Source organism: Varroa destructor, unplaced genomic scaffold (genome assembly GCF_002443255.2).
Source record: "Varroa destructor unplaced genomic scaffold, Vdes_3.0 BEIS01000001.1, whole genome shotgun sequence".
NCBI lineage: Eukaryota > Metazoa > Arthropoda > Arachnida > Mesostigmata > Varroidae > Varroa > Varroa destructor.
Genome location: NW_019211454.1, coordinates 75,115,588 through 75,132,406, shown reverse-complemented (window position 1 = coordinate 75,132,406; position 16,819 = coordinate 75,115,588). Strand labels below are relative to the sequence as shown.

Sequence of the window (16,819 nt, the reverse complement as noted above, 5' to 3'; positions counted from 1 at the left end):
TAAACTGATGAATCTTTGGCTTTTTTGTTACAATTCCAGTGAGGTATTTGGATTAGGACCCTCTAAACAATTTCCGTATTTATGCTCTACGAATGTATCTTGTTTATAGCTACAATGAGACCAAAGAAATGAGCATTGAAAAACTTTACCGATCTTATATCTACACGCACTTGTTTTTTGCCAAAAACAAACAAATATAATTAAAGCTTTCCGAATTGATGATTTCCCTTTACTACATGCTTTGCAGCTTATTGAATTCTCTAGCATCTTTAGCCTAACTGTACAAGGCCCTGAGAATAAACTTCGACAAGCTTAAAGGCCTATCGTCTAGGCCTAGAATCGTAAGACCAAGACGGAGATACCAAACGCATTAGACACGGCTGGGTATCGATTACGAGCGTCGGTATGTTCGCGTCCTTTGCATGTGCAAAAACTTTAACGAAAGAAGTTTACGGAACTTCTTTTGCGTTACGTTTTAGGTTGCGGACTTCTTCATATTAATTTTTGGTGCTTTCATCTTCAAGATGCCTAATACTTCCATAAAATTTCGGTTAGAAAAATGGCTGATAACTTGCAATAGAAAAACGAGATTGAAGCCAATAAAACAACCGTTGTAAGAAGAAAAGGCATTCTTTTAAAAGGACAGAAGCTTCACAGTATTAATGGACAATCTCATATTAGGATAACTGTAGCAAAGCGGGCTAAGAGAATTATTGAACAACAATGTTATCACGTCTCTGGAAGGCAGCAAAACAATAATTGATGATAGCAGAACGACCATAACAATGCAGTCGGTTATTCGAAACAGGGTAATGAAAAAACAGAGACGAGACAATTAAAAACCGATGATGGGCAACGATTAACAAGAGCAAAGCATGAACTACATCGAATTCAAGCATTTGTCCCGTGTTTCAACGTGGTTCAAGTTCTGTTAGAAAAAAAATAGCAGGATGTTATGTGTAAGAAAGGAGTGGCCATTATTATAGCCTTCAATCGTAAATTGAGTTCTGTAGTGGTTCACTATCATACAGGTCTAATGGCGGACCCCATCTGGTTTCATATCAGTAGTAATCACAAATTTTACGTATAAATATATTTGCCTTTTTACCATCTGTATTGTTATTGTACGGGCAACAAATAATAAAAACAATTGCTCAGGGTAGCATGTTTGTCATGCTTGTATAGCGGGTGAAATTCGTTTCACGCAGCAGTGTTCCTAGACACATCGAGGAACATATTTTCGCCTTCCAAATGTATCATAGCAACGTTGGTTGTGGCCTACGCATATTGCTTTTGGCACCAAACAGGAGAGGAAATTGTAGCAAGCACGCGATTTTCTATGGTTAGGAGGAAAAACACTCACTTCTGACGAAACAATCGAAGACCCTAGCGAGAATTATTTAGGTTAATTAAAGGTCTCCTCCGCAGAGCCTTCTGTGTCCTGATTGCTGCTGCTGTTGCATCAACCAATTCTGCCACTCGGACGGCTGTGTTTCGCCCGAGCGTGTGGATCACCACTATCCATATACCTTATAACTTGTCCGAGTATCTCTTATGACAACTCTTCTTAAGTCACTTTCTTCGTCGATCGAAGCACCATCACTCGAATGCAGTCTGAGCTTGCCCAATTTTCAGCTGGTCCGTTCATTTTTCCCGTTGTGCTGCACGTCTATTAGAATCAAGTGAATTAGTTCATGTTAAAATCAGGGTGTAGGCGCACTTAGTGTCGCGCTGAGAATAAGCCATTTAAAGTAATGCGTAACGGAAGTATAAAACAGGACACAATTAGTTGATTTTCTCAGTAGCTTGCCTCTTGCATGGCCTGCATCGCCTTTTGGCTAGATTAAATCCGGTCATTTGCTTGAGCCTCTTTCTGTTTCAAGGTCGCGAACAGGGTATTTCCGATATCCTTTTCCGTTTCACTGTGTTCCTAGAACAACGAGAGATCAACTACTTGTACTTTGCTAAATGCGCACAAATGGGACGTAAGGTAAGTAGTTGGATATAAAGGTGGCAGCGAACTCAATTAGAGGCAATAGTTATTCGTGTACGTTAACGATTCATTGCTGATTTTTTTTAAATTAAAAATTGCTGAACCCTCAGATGACTAATTAAAACGGTTGAAAGGTATGATAACGAAATCTTTATAAATAGTTTTTATTTCTGCAACAAAGAACTGTGATGTTCTGTATTTTCTGTTAGTGTTCATGATTTTCTCCGATTTTCCTACCAGATGGTGCACACCGTCTCGCCAGAAGGTAGCAGGTTCTCCAGTCATGTTTTGTACTGTTAATGCTTGTCAAGAGTAACGCCATAAAGGTGACTGCTCAATGAATGAACAAGTCCTACCCGCGCAAGGTCCAACGGAAATGGAGGGCGCAACAACGCCTTTTACTCAAAATCCAGGACGGCAGCTTTGACGATGTTTATTGGTGGAGCTTTGCGCTGTTATGGAGCAGGATAACTTGACGTTATCCATCGGGCTTTTTTTTCTTAGTTTTGTTTACTCGATGCCTCCTCTGATACGTAAGAAGCAATTCCCACAGAATTAGGTCCTCGCAGCCCCATTGAACACAAGCCGTAGTCTTTTGCGGAAGAAGATCTGGCTGAAACCTGGCCTTCATTTCTTCCCCGTAGCCGCCATTCCAATATCTGGTTCATGCTGATGTACAGACGCCACTTTTTATCATTAGTGATCGTTATACATAGAAATCGGTTATTGTGGTTGGGTGATTCTTAATGCCGGGCAAAATGCTGAGATTCCCTGTTAAATTCGGAGAGTTCATGAGGTGCCCGAATTCAAAGGGCTTGAGATTGGTTAACGACGGTATTGCAATTGTAGCTCTCCACACGTGACAGCGCCGTTACGGTACATAAGTATATTAGAAATAAACAATAAGTGTGGGTAAGTGGTAAGGAGGAGTTTTTAATGAAAACTTCTATATTTAATCTAATATTCTTGGTAAACAGCAAAGCCCGTAGAACAGCTTACAGACTTAAAATTTAAGCGCGATTTAATTTCATGTATATACAATAAGTCGGGGACAAATATACTCTTTGCGAAAAAGCTGCTGCGTTCGCGACCAACAAATAAATAGGGGTAATATAGTGACATTTTAGACAAGCATTCAGAAATTTAGTAGAAAAGTTTGAAAGAGCTTTTTTCCCCAATAGACAATGTGCTTGAGTAACGACGGTATGTTAATCTGCATGAATCGTTAATAAAACGTATCACCGTCACACTTTTGAAGGTGCGCAACATCTAAAGAATAAACTAGAAAGCTTAATCCAGACTAATTTATAAATTAATGAGCGATCAATTTGGACCCTTTAAAGGACCAGTAGAATGTTTTATATAGACTCTCCTGGTAATAAGTTGCACTTATATGCAACGTCCTGATTTATTCGGCAGCTGTATATTTTAGCAGCCTATTGGAATTTTCAGATGTTCTATAACAATTTGAAAAGAAAAGAAACATGGACAACAGTGAGACAATACGGCCAAAGTAGTCTGTTTCAAACAAATTAGCACCTTCATTGTCATTTATTCACGTCGTTTTAATAGAAAGAATATATTAACTTACGACTGTTATGCTGACAAAAACCTATCCGCTTTAGAAATAATACAGTGACAACTTTTCTGGAATATTACACCGTAATTAAATGTTCTTCAATTAATCAATGGTTTTCCAATGGGTCACTAGGCGACTAACAGTTTATACCGTTATTCCTGGTTATTGTAGCCTTATTGTGAATCAATACAACTCCTGATTTACCAAGGAACATAACACTAAAATACTATATTGTCTCCTTGTTGTGTGTATTTTAGTGCTGTGAGTTTAACTAAGCGTATATTGGCAGTATGTTAGCTTGAACTATGTACGTTCTCTACATAAAAACTCGGCTTAACATGGTGTACCTAGTTAGCAACTCAGCTGCGCCACACGGCTCAGCAGAATTATACGATGCTTTGTTTTCTCCTAACAACATAGAGGAGGTTATTGTTAATAAATGGGAATTTTGTTTCGGGAAAACTCTCTGTCTACGAAAAATCGATGTTACGATCAAAAAGTACTATCATGGACAGATAACCATGCGGATCCGTAAGACATAGCACGTGGAGAATATCCGACAAGCATGGGGATCGGAAGCTCGTTAAGAAGAACTTTTATTTATTACATAATGACAATTTTACGTGATCGGCGGACTTCTACATCTTTGAACATGTCGTCACATTACATCAGGTGTTTCCTGTTGATTCGTAAAAATTTATCATGCAACGAGTAGGAAAACAATCTCAAGCGCTGACAATCAGGCCAACTTCACTCTACTTGGTCCCCTTCAGCTATTAGGATTAACCTAATAGCTGAAGAGGATCGTTGCAGAAAATAAGCTTCGTGTGACAATTCAGGTCAACGGTCTAGATCGTATAATAATTTTTTGTGGCATAGAAAATTTCCCCATTCTCTTAAAATTGCTTAAAAGGCGCCAAATAGTGAAGTAAATGTCGTGTGAAGAAGATCTAGGGAGCTTTTACACTTATCTAGTAGTTAAAGATAAAATGCAACACCTTTCTGCCTAATATTTTATATAGCCTTCGGGAATTTAGTTGCGTAAACATAATTTAAAGGTATTACTCCGCTTTCAAAAACTAAGCTGTCGGCGAGAACGGGACGACAGTTCGCTGGCGGAATTTTGGTTTTCGCTTTGAAAGCAAAGAAAATCGTTTGAACGCAAAGAGTCTGAGTGGCAATAAAACCAGTCACGCGTGCTCTGCTGATGTGAAGATTTTCAAAACAATTGAATGACTTCTTTGATATGGAACAAAAAAAATTTGTCACAGATACAGAGAAATGATACAAACCTAGCCGTATTATTGATACATTTTTTTTTTTCATTGCAAGAACAGATGCAAGATTCATGAAATCAATTTCTATAGTGTATGGAGTTAATGTTTTGTGATGACGCTGCAAGATACCTGCAACGGGAACTACACTGTTATTGGCTGAAATGACTCTAGCCATTGAACGAAGCATGGCTTTGACTTGGCGTTATTAGCAAGTTTTAGTAATTACTTTTTTATGCGTATAAAGCAAGTTATTACAAATTAACGTTCGGTATAAAAAAGAGAGTGAAAAAGTATATTTGTAGTATAGTATAATTATCAGACATTTAATTGAAATTCTATTTGTCATGTGTTATTTTTTCTGTAGGACAAATCTGCTGAACGACAGTATTTGTGCACTTACCAAGCTAACGTAGTCCTTTGCCATTTCGTAATAGCGAAGCGCCTCTTCTGTATCGCCTTGACTTTCGAGATACTGCGCCCACCACTTGAAAAAATGTGGATCTTTACTCTTGGCAATATAGATTTCTAGGGCCCGAATATCTTTTTCGATGAGCATGCGCGGCACCTGTTGCAAGTGTGTATTAGACTTCTCGTAATACAGGATAGCCTCTTGCACTTTTCCCAACTCCTCTAAATGCTTGGCATATCTGTAAAGACGTCGGAAATATGAGCTATCATATTATAAGCTTATGCCCGAGCTTAAACCGTGAGGCATTACGATATCCTTTTTTTGTTTGTTTTTTTTTTTTTTTTTACCAGGAATAAACCAAGGAAAAGGAAGCAAGATGCCCTATATTGGCACGTTACTGCTTCTTTAGTGTAACATCTCTTATTCAAAGTAAACTCGGACACTCGCAATCTCACTACTACCTTGCTTTGAAGTCAAAACGTTTAGTAAAAAGTTAGTAGGATAATATCGGCTAGAGCCATATAGAATAAACATCACTATCGTATTTTCTATGGTTTTTGCTAAGAATCTGATTGTGTGAGGCTCTTTAATCGTATACTATTTTGTATTAATTATGAAAATCTGTTTTGAATTAGGCGGACCTATTTTGTTTTTGATTTATATAATTTGATTTGTTACATTTTGGTTAACCTACACTATTGTACACATTAAGATGTTGCAATTATCTCATCAGCCTATTCTAATATGGACGGATCTATTGTGCGTTAGACCTGGCCTAACATACACTGTAGCTCAATTACAGTATCGGAGTCCTGAGATCCAGTAAGAACTACGTTGTCCTGTTGCAGTAATTCTAAAAATTCCCTAATTCAATGAATTTATTAATAACATGTATCGCTTGCAGAGACCGTGATCCACGTATCCCGTTCTCCTATTCCTACAGCATTGTTTACTCCGCACGCCTCCTGTAACATTTGATACGCGTCATATCTAACTTGAAATAAGCTATTGCTCGACTGCAAATCGAAACCTTTGTAGGTATCGGTTGAACTTCTCCCGAGGCCCCGTTTTGTTCATCTTGTTGTCTTATTGCAACCATCAGATAATAGCAATCATATCTCCCTGATTTAGTCATTTTCCTGTTGTTTTTTTTTGTTTTTTTTTTCATTTCGTCAGTGCAGAGCGATTACTCTATTAGCCTGTCTCAGCAGTGATTAGTTGTCGTAATGGGATTAATGTTACCTCTGGCCGTGAACGCAGCGCCAGTCCTCAACCCTCGTCGCGCGTTTCCCTACAGTTGTTCTCGCTTGCCCAATTTGGGTTAACCCAACCGTTCGGGAAAAAGTATTCATCTCAAGGTATTCGGTAGGTAGTAGGTATGCCCAGTGATTTGCAATTCATCTACCAAATTACTAGCCAAATCAACATCACGCGTTCCGTAGAGGAAAAGAAACTGGCTCTTCCTGCAGAGTAAATTATTCGCACTTTTGAAAAAAATGAATTGAAATATTTAGTATTTCATCAATAAACCTATTTTGAAAAGAACAAACATTTTTCCTATAGCATACTTTTATTAACAAATTTTGAATCGTTTTTGAGAACATTGCAAAGAACGACCAGTTTAAGTAAATTAAGTTAACGCTTTATGAAAAAAAATTTCCCCTGAAAAGGTGTACTTACCTAATAAGTTTTTAACCGTAAGATGAACTCTGGCGAGCTAGAATAAAGCAGCCCAATCCGACCAGTCTATCGAGTCGGTTTGGGTCGAATAGACAGACAGAGGTTTTTGGTATTAGACTAAATGGACCCGCATCTGTTTTGCCGTTGATTTATCCGATTTGTTGGCCTTACACTCAACCCAACATAAATTGTAATAACCTGTTCCATTTAACAGGTTACTTTTCTATAGTTTGTAGTATAAGCCTGTGCTAATGTGCTCGCCGGGGGGACTCTAAATGAGTCTTGTTTGATTGATTCCGGGGATACAAGTGAATAAATCAGCGTTGGCTGTATGCCGATGCGCATTGTGATTGATGCAATTGGTTGATCTATTGATTCCTTTTCGAAGATGTTACCAGGGTGAATAGTTTTTTTTTTTTTTTTTTATTGTCGTAAATGGTTGCATGTATACTAATAAAATGTGGAAATGATATATATTTCGTGATGATTTTACATGTTTTGGTTAATGTGTTGACTTTGGTCCTAAATGGCATCAAGGCTTAAGAATGAAACCTTTGTTTTGTTAATATGTTATATGAAATAGAAAGAAGTGACAAATATTCAATAGTTCTTGATTGGCATATTGATTCTCTCTCCGAAAAATCACAACTTTTCGTAGGCTTTTTTCTTTTGTTATACTTCTTTAATATTTTAGATTATTAAGAACGAATGAAAAAAAGATCAGTTCTACACTTGGCGCCTTTCCAACTAACACTTATTAGAGACCGCTCGAAACGCGTGTTTACCGCAATGCTACGCAGGAGACCGATATGATCAATAGGGTTTTCGCCACTTCTACATTATTATTATTATAAAAACTACAATTATAAAAACAACAATTATAAAAACATGTATTGCATCTTCACTCCATTCGTGGAGATCTATCGATTGGTAGCAAAAAATCCTTCTTACGAGAACAGCATGTAAAGTTCTCTCCCTTCAAATGGCACTTACCAGCCAAAAAGTAAGATTTATTATATAGGATAGTTATAGGAACATGCATGGTAGTTTAATTTACTTCATCGAGAGCTTTCGGTTAGAGTACATTAACTTCCGTATAAACAATATTCATATTGTTTATACGGAAGTTAATGAAAAAATGTTTCGATATTTCATAAAATATTTTAGATAATATCTTTGAGAAAGGCTGTTCAAGAAAGATATCCGCTGTGTTAGCTAATGCAATTTTTCAACTTATCAGAAATTCGTTCAAAAGGGTACACAAAAATAACTTGAGACGCTTTCATGTGGGCAATACGAATCCCTGATTGGGCTTTTGACCATTTTCACGCTGAAATATTCATTTTAGATATAGGCGATTAATTCGGTTAGGCGAGAACTGTCGACTGGCACCAGGAACAAATCCTTCATATGAGATACCGCTTCGATAAAGCCTTTGATTTTCAGGAGGGAATTTCCAACGCTAAAACTGAGATTTCGGTATAAGAACATGTATTGCATTTTAATTCAGTTTGGAACGAACTTTTGGTTAATATTAAAAACGACCTTTTTTTTTTTTACAGAAAAACAAATAAACAGACAAAGAGTTTTAGCTGTAAATAGGTAAATAGGTAGACTAGCAGGGTTTCACGGGCTTTGAACCGATGAAGGTCGGATAGAGCGGCAGAGGGCAACGATACCGTGATTGGTCGGTTCGTCATTAATAGTCAGCTATGGTTGTACGCAGTAATCTGAGTGAGTGGAAGTTATACTCATTGGCGAAAAGGAAACTTGCTTTATAGGAAAAACGTGTTCATTCAGGCGGCTCAATATTCCGCTTAGATCTTCCCAGAATAAAGCTCTAGCGACTCCCATCGAACCACCTTAAAAGATCGTCTTTGGACCACTACTCGAAGCCTTTAATAGGATAGATTAGACGGGCCCTGCGGGCTTTATATCGTGCCTCTTTTACTGTGACACATATTTTATTTCACATGATTTAGATTGCAAATGCTGTTATTGAGTGCTCTCAGACGTGTTGCAAAAACAGCTGTTGGAGGATGCGCGTTTAGAAAAACAAAGGATAATCAGAAGGCAATCATTTGATTTGTGCTAGGCAAGGAATGAGGGAGAGAATGAACTACGGGGTTGCACATAAATCGACCTACTTACGGACAGGCCCCCCGGCCTCTATCATGTCAAATACTTGCACGTGAGGCTCGACCTACAATCAAACATTTAACTCTTAGTTCCATTCGAATTAGAATAGATGCAGTCACAAAAAAGGCACAGTCAGCAGGTTATTTACGTTTATCTATCTATATGAAAAGGGTAGATTCACAGGTCTATCTGACGCAAAACGACCGTTTAAGGTGCACCGATTAAACTATTTCTTTGGGTCGCTCAAGCTTCATTCTGGAAAAATCTGCACGGAAAATAAACTTAATAGGATGTCTTAATTCCGCAGGTCAGCAGTTTCTTTCCCATTTCTCACGTCTCAGTCGGGTTAGACTGATTCTCATGATGAGTTTCATCCTGAGAACAGCTGCATGTAAGCCCATCCAATAAATTGAAGCCGATTGGATTAACAATTCTCTGTCCCGTAGACCGAAATGTCGATTCAAACAAATTGTCAAACAATCTGCAATTCATGCTCTTTTTTTGAAGGTCCTCGTATAAATGTCCATGGGAAAATTGTAAGGGCTGAAATGTGCTATCGTTCGTAAAATTTTCGTCAACAATGTTTTTCTACTGGAAAAACAGCAACCGAATATTTACATGGAGGTCTATGGGAGAAGGTTCATTCTAGATATCAATCAAAAGTTCTCACCGGGCTGAATCAAAATGAAATAAAAAAATATATATATACTTCTGTGTAAAAATAGTCAAAAACCCATATCGGGGTTCGTCTTCCCCAATTTACAGTGGAGAAGATGCATTTCGAGCAATTTTGGAGCGCTCTTTTGATGGTTGCCACCGAATAACAAAATTAATGCAATATGGTCTCAGGGAAACTACAGTCGTACACCTGCAAACGTACCTGTGTGTTGTCCAGTAATATGTTATGTTGCATATGACGTGAACGAAATTTTAGAGGGAAATATCAGTAATACATTATAACGTGGCCAAGGTTTTCATTAAACGCGTGTCAAATGTTCGATAGCATCTTGATGACGTAGTGCACCAGGAAGCTTCAATATGAAAAGTAGCCGAGTAGAAGACGGTTCGGTGTGTATTGACCCTCTTGTAGTGAAATTGAATTAGAGAAGCCTTGAAAAAATACTTCACAGAGGCTAGAATTGGGTCATTGAGCCCGTATCTTACAGATGTTGGCGCAGATCGTGTGAAGGTCCCCTCCAGGAATACCATTATGTTGTTCTTTAAAGGTTTCAAGTACTACCTCACAGAAGAAGGCAGAATTCAGCGGACCCTTTGCTAAATTCAACTGGTAAAAAATCATTGGTAAAAAAAAATAAATACTTTACTAGCCCTGCCTTGTCAGATTTTATTTATTAGGAATCAAATAGTTCTAAGACAAGCACAACTATATACCTTACCAAGTGCGTTCGGCGTTTGATGTTAAACATGTTATGATAGTTCAATCTTACCAGCATTGCGGGAGGACTGCAATACTTAAAGACAAAAAGTATAGATGGCCTTTTTGAGGCCATTCGGCCTACCGTTCTCGAATTGCTTTATTCCAAACAGTGTGTCAACATTTTTTGTGCATGTCCACGCAGTCTTAGCAGTTATTCATTGGGTCGCCAAAAAACATATCTTCTTCAACACAAATATCATCCTCCGTTATATGCATTGGCCAAATTTGCCCAAATTTAAGGGAAGGGAGCTCCGTAAAGATTACATTTCATCGCAGTAACTAGGGCAACCTTATTAAGGAACTTGCTGGGCCGGGCGTACAAGCATATGAAAAGCAACAAGCATTAATTTGATATCTTATATCACATGTGTTATATTTTATACTGAATATAACAATGTGTCATCAGTATACTTGAGTCAGCCTTACCTCAGGTTATATTTATGTTTGTGTAAACTTTGTTACGTGGCGAAGTCAAAAACGTATTTATTTGGGTAAAACGAGCTGTAATGCATCCCATTTCACGCGTCCAATTTAATGCTTGGCCGGTATCTGCAGTTTAAGCTTGGGTAACCCAGACTACCAAAAATTTCATCAGAAACACATGGCTCTAAACTGATATGTTGTTGAGATGGTTAGTGTAAATCCAATCGTAATAATTAGTAAAAATAAAATACGTAAATTCTACATTTTTTAAACCTACTCTCTTAGCCAAAAATTTGAAAAATAAGCTATGCATACCCCGCTAATAAAGGGTATAGACTATATAATCTCAGTCAAATCGCACCTAGATGTATTTACGTGTTTATAATATAGTGAAGAAGCCTTTCGAAATGGATGTTACGTTATCTTTGACTAAAGAACGCTCTAAACCGCTGCCGTGTTTGCATTGTCATATGTTTGGTCCAAATGCTCTCCGTGGTCCTCTAAAGCCTCATATACAACAAAATAAAGCTGGACAGAATGTCTGGATTTAACAAACCTGTACCTTTTATTTTAGCAAGATCCTGGTGCGTTTCAGCTGCAAGCACTATTGCAATTTTATAAAGGCGTTCGAGAACGAATCTCTTCCTACTGCAATGAAGGTATTATTATCTAAAAATATTATTTTTGTGTTTATATTAAAAAACACCGATTGCTAAAAACGATGTAATGGACGAAAAGTAAGCAGGTTTAATAGCAAAGTCTTCGGACAGTTAGAAGAAAAACGATCGTACTCTTACTTATTTACCGTTTATATAAATAAACAGAAACTACTCGCTCGGTCATATCATTCACTAATACTGAGACTGAGTGACTGTCACCATTCGACCCGTAATGCGGGGCCGTCCCATCCCAAATTACTTTGTTTCACGTTTATTAGTGTGGTAGAAATGACTTTCACAAACATTAGGGTTCCTACAGTACCAGCGAAATGCTTTAATGGTAAAATTTAATCTTTATAACCACAGTCCAGAGAAAATCCAAAGAGCCCAAAGTGGTTCGGGTTCTGGAAACCGGGCTGGGTTTAACAGCTTTACTTACCTAAAATAGGTGTTTTTGAGGTTGATACGACTTTTTCGTTCGGCTAGCTCAAGTGCTTCGTCCCAGCGATTCAAATCACAAAGGAGTTTTATGAGCATGCGGTTATCTGCGTTCGTTTCCAGAAGATTCTTAGCTTCTTCTATCATTCCAAGGTAAATAGCAAGCGTCGCTACCTGATAAAACGACCATATTGAAGTACCTTTTATCATTAGTAAGTTTCCTTTTGCCAATGATGTAATGACTTGCGCATCATGGCAGTATTTTTCGTTAAAAAAAAAATATGGCTGTGCACTGCATGATTTTTGGCCTGAGCTGATTTTTGATAGTCCTCCTTCATAATGCTAAATATACCAAGATTACATTTGTAATTGCTACTGTGATATTCTATGTATTGAATAAAATATATGCCGTACTCACTTGTAAATCGATGTTCTCAGGGTGCTTGGCCTGAACCTGTCGTAATGCCATCGCAGCGGAGACCTTTTTCATCTTGCCTAGGCAGACGGGAGCGACGTCTAATCGCTTATTCTTGACACACATACGTGCCATATTTTCCCAGACAGACTCACTTTTAATGCTTCGTATGGCTGAGAATGCTTCATCCATATTTCCAATTGTGAGGAAAAAACTCAGTTTGAGAACCGCCTCTCGTGTCTCTCGATCGCATGATTCCACGCCAACAAAATCACTCATACTTAGACGGTAAGCGTGTTTCGCATAAGCTAGTTTTTCTGGTCCCATTCGTTCCGACGACCCATTTTTAGAAACTAAATAAAAGTAAGGTACATGCGCACCTATAAGGGAAAATTTTTTTTTATCAAAAGCTACCGCATCTTGCACAACGAGACCAAACTCTGCTGTCACGAAGACAGTAACAATAACAGCCTCAGAACTGCCCGTACTGCTGTCCTCGAAATGGCATTCTAATACCAACAAACGCGGATCTTCGCCATCCCAAAGGTGATTTACAGGGACTTTGCCGCTCATATCCGTGTACATCCTATTACGATCACCTTCCTTCGAGGGTCTGCTAAAATCTAGGCAGAAGACATCATCTTCTTCAATATCCCACACATATAATAAGGGAAGCGTGTGATCTCCACCTACGGAGGACATAATGGCGCTGATTTTAGTTCCATTGGCGTTACATCGAACGCTGTGTAACTTGGACCGTTCGGGAATGAGAAGGGACTTCGGCCCTGCATGCGAAGTGATTTCTCTTCGATTTCCGACATCCCACATGCGAATACAACCTTTGCTGCTGCCCACAGCTATAAAGAAGCCAGCAACATCAATTGAGACTATTTCGCCCTCGTCCTGCTGCGCCACAATTGTTTGATTGAGCGCACCTTGGAAGGACCGCACCTCAATCTGACCGTTTTGGATGACGAAAGCGTTCTGGTCGTGAAGCGAAATTAGAACTGAAGTAGTGTTCATAGACCCTAAAAATCTTGCTGTTCGCGTCGCATGTTGAAGTTCATAAAATAAAAGACGTTTCCGATCTGAAACGCCGACAACTTCTCTACCGGCGAAGAGCGCCCGAATTGGCACTTCAGTTTCTAATTTGACACTAACGGACATTTGGATAAGGTCAATGAAAGCCTTTCTAGCGCCTGTCTGGAGCGCGAGTAGTTGACTCGAATATGCCAGGGAAGCCTGCTGTTCCCGAAACACGGTGACTTCCTGTGCAACAGCGCTGATTAGTCCAAAAGCGGAACAAACGCCTAGCGTACGAAAATTTCCAGTCACTTGTACCTCGTACGGGTTTGCATTTCTTTCCTCTGCTTCCTCAGCTGTGGATGGCTCGTTCCAAATGAAAATTCTGCCATGTGTTGTACCAGCTGCTACCTTATGACTTCCAGTGTCAACCGCAAGAGCAGTAAAGGATTCATTGCTGTTTTCCGAGCTTACATGAAGGTTAGCGTTGTCGTTGGTGCGCAGATTTACTAGACGTAAACTTGTATCCCCTGCAGCAATGACTAGGACGCCCATCATTAGCCACTCGATGCGTGCACGATAACCTGAACCTGCAAGTTTGACACGACTTACTTGGTCCACGCCATTTTGTTCTGTGTGTCGAAACTGAGATATAACAAGGTTTTCCGTTACTGTTACAAGGGTATTGCTATTGCTATTGTACAGCAAGCGGATAACATGCCCATCAACACGAAGCAAATCGTGGCATTGTCCCGTATCAGTTACTATGAATAATGTTCCGGACTCCGTAGCAACGAAGAAATCTTTGGCGTTTGGCCGGAATACAATGTCAACGAGGGTCTCTCGGATTTCATGATAAAATAATTGTTCACCTACATTATCCTGCAACTGCCAGCCGAGGCAGGACCCAGCTGTATCAGCTGTCACTAGTCGAACGGGTGTGCACGCGCTCCACTCAATCTGCGATACGGGGTATTGATGTTGCACAGTTTGCACAATTGTGCCTCCGATTGGCGTCCAGATAGTTACCTCGCCATTCTCCCAACCAGCGACAAGACACCGTTCAGACGGATGCCATGACAGACAACAAGGTTGTGCAGACTCATGTTCATAGTCCTCTAATGGGTGGATAGTGTCGTTCTCCAGCGAATACTCTATAATACGAACTAATCCATTTTCACTCTTAGCGTAGCCAATTGCTAATAGCGGGTACCGTGAATGCCATACGGCATCAAAAGGTGTCACTTCAGTCCTCGACCCCAACGTTTCGAATTCTACTGTTACATCCAGATACACTGTACCTGCCATGTTTTTTTTGTCATATGTTATATAGGAAAGGACACACTGCCGTGAAATCGAGTCTCGAAACCACTCATAAAGTGTAATAAAGCATCGTCTTCCACTACCTTACACTTAGGTCCAACACGTATGGAAACAAAGGTCACTCGTTGTTCGCCTGATTTAGGAAGCAAGAGTGGGAGAGCAGGACAAGGAGAGTATGTTCACTATCTGTTATTGTTCCTGCTTTTAAGAGGGTTGCCATAGCAACGTTAGCGACCGGAGGATCCTCTGCCGGATTAAATGGGTACTTTGCCCGCTTCAAACACTTCCCTGTTGTGACAATGGCGGACCTTGGTTAGTGAGTGAACGGAGACAAAGCATATGTTTCTTATGGAATGTATTCTATTCGAAAATCCTAGAGCATCTATTTTACGTATCGAAGAATACACATACAATGTAGCCAGAGGATAAAAGGATATCAGCAGAGTCTCGGTTACGATAATTTGAAAGGAACGATCCTGAAAGATGCATTCTTACATCCAGAATGATAAAAGGCGCTAGCCTAGGAGTATGGAAAGGAATTTTAGATTCTTTGAGCCAAGGTGTAGTATATATATATATATATATATATATATATATATATATATATACTGAACTCGATCTTTAAAATTACGACTTGGCAAAACGTTTTTATAGTAGGGAATCATTGGATTAGATTGGATAAACACTGTGAAATAGCCGCTTTGTATACATTATATGTTTAATAGCAAATGTGTTTTAAACTACCTGATGCGCTTCGTTTAGCGGGTTATACAAGACTAAAATCAAATTAAAGATAATTAAAAAAAAAAATGCAAAACTACTTTGATTTGAAATACTGTATGTTGTATGTGTGATACCGGTCATGTAGAGCTAGCACATAAAAGTTTCGTTGTTATTTCACCGACGATCTCCAGTAAGTGCTTGTGGCAATGCTACAGAGTTAATCGGTAGAAGTTCACTAGGACCTCTCTGTGAAGCTAACTGGTGCGCACAAGAATATCCATACGCCCCTTATTTCAAATATGACATATAGATGCTGTCGGGTTTAGGTTTTGTATATGTTTATGTTAGCTTCAAAGTTCACTCGCCGACCGGGCTAGGTTATAGGTCAGCAATGGAAGTGCAATAAATGAGCTTCCGATAGACAGACTTTACATTTGCGTTCGTCTCTCTATTGTATTATCTCTCAATATAATTAATATTTATCTTTACATACATCAAGTATGCGAGACTTTATAGCTGTGCTTGAGATTTTTGGAAATTAATTAAATGCTTTTTTGAGAACAATTTCTCTCGCTAGAGGGTGTAGTGTGAGTAAGTTGCCCCTATTGGAGCGGTATATTCGACCAGTATTGCGCATTTCTGGGAGGCCATCATTAAAGAATTGTGCATTTCCGCTCCGTAAAATGCTCTACAAAGTCGAACGAAACCAGAATAGCGGTAAAAATCAATTTTTCATGTTATTGTGTTTGAAGGATGCATTGGTGATTTTTGAAAAAATTATTGAGAATTTTTAAAACATATTGATGCCGATTTTGTGTAACGGATGAAATGCGATCGGAGACTACAAAGAACTAGTAATAGATTTTGTAAATGCGAAAATGTGCCCACGCGATGACTGGGTACCTATAGACACAACAATTAGATGATGCCAATACAATAGGATATGTCTAAAAGTTAAAGCTTGTGCCAGATTACCTGTGACGGTGCAGCAGTACTTCGGTTACTTTCTGAGTGAAATAATCAGCCGGTAACAGGCTTTTGTACACTGCGTCAACCTAATGGGCATAGGCTCAATTCAAGCTGAAGGCCAAAGCGAATTTTTTTTTAGAACAAAGAGAATCGCTTGACTTCTTATCTCAGTGGTTATGGCCGAAGCGACCATAATTCCGAGTGAAAAGCTCAGGCATAAAGCAACACTTACATGATAGTGGCTGGTGGCAACTATGGCGGCCATGACAACAGCCATAACTGTCTCACGTCTCTTAGTCCATGAAAAACACAGGCATCGTGGGGCCACATA

The 16,819-nt window shown here is 39.1% G+C and overlaps 1 protein-coding gene and 1 long non-coding RNA gene across 3 annotated transcripts in view; one reads left to right on the top strand and one right to left on the bottom strand.

Moving 5' to 3' along the window:
- The window catches only part of LOC111243091 (intraflagellar transport protein 140 homolog), a 26,542-nt gene extending 11,589 nt beyond the window's left edge, over nt 1-14,953 (bottom strand). For both annotated transcript variants that reach the window (XM_022788163.2, XM_086977866.1), the window contains exons 1-3: nt 12,454-14,953; nt 12,037-12,209; nt 5,250-5,496 (exon numbers count right to left, since the gene is read on the bottom strand). In XM_022788163.2, coding sequence (XP_022643898.1) covers nt 5,250-5,496; nt 12,037-12,209; nt 12,454-14,781 — 2,748 coding nt within the window. In that variant the 5' untranslated portion in view covers nt 14,782-14,953. The remainder of the gene's footprint in view (nt 1-5,249; nt 5,497-12,036; nt 12,210-12,453) is intronic.
- The window catches only part of LOC147759097 (uncharacterized), a 15,989-nt gene continuing 9,135 nt past the window's right edge, over nt 9,966-16,819 (top strand). The window contains exons 1-2 of the long non-coding RNA XR_015319443.1: nt 9,966-10,365; nt 11,513-11,597. This is a non-coding gene — a long non-coding RNA (uncharacterized LOC147759097). The remainder of the gene's footprint in view (nt 10,366-11,512; nt 11,598-16,819) is intronic.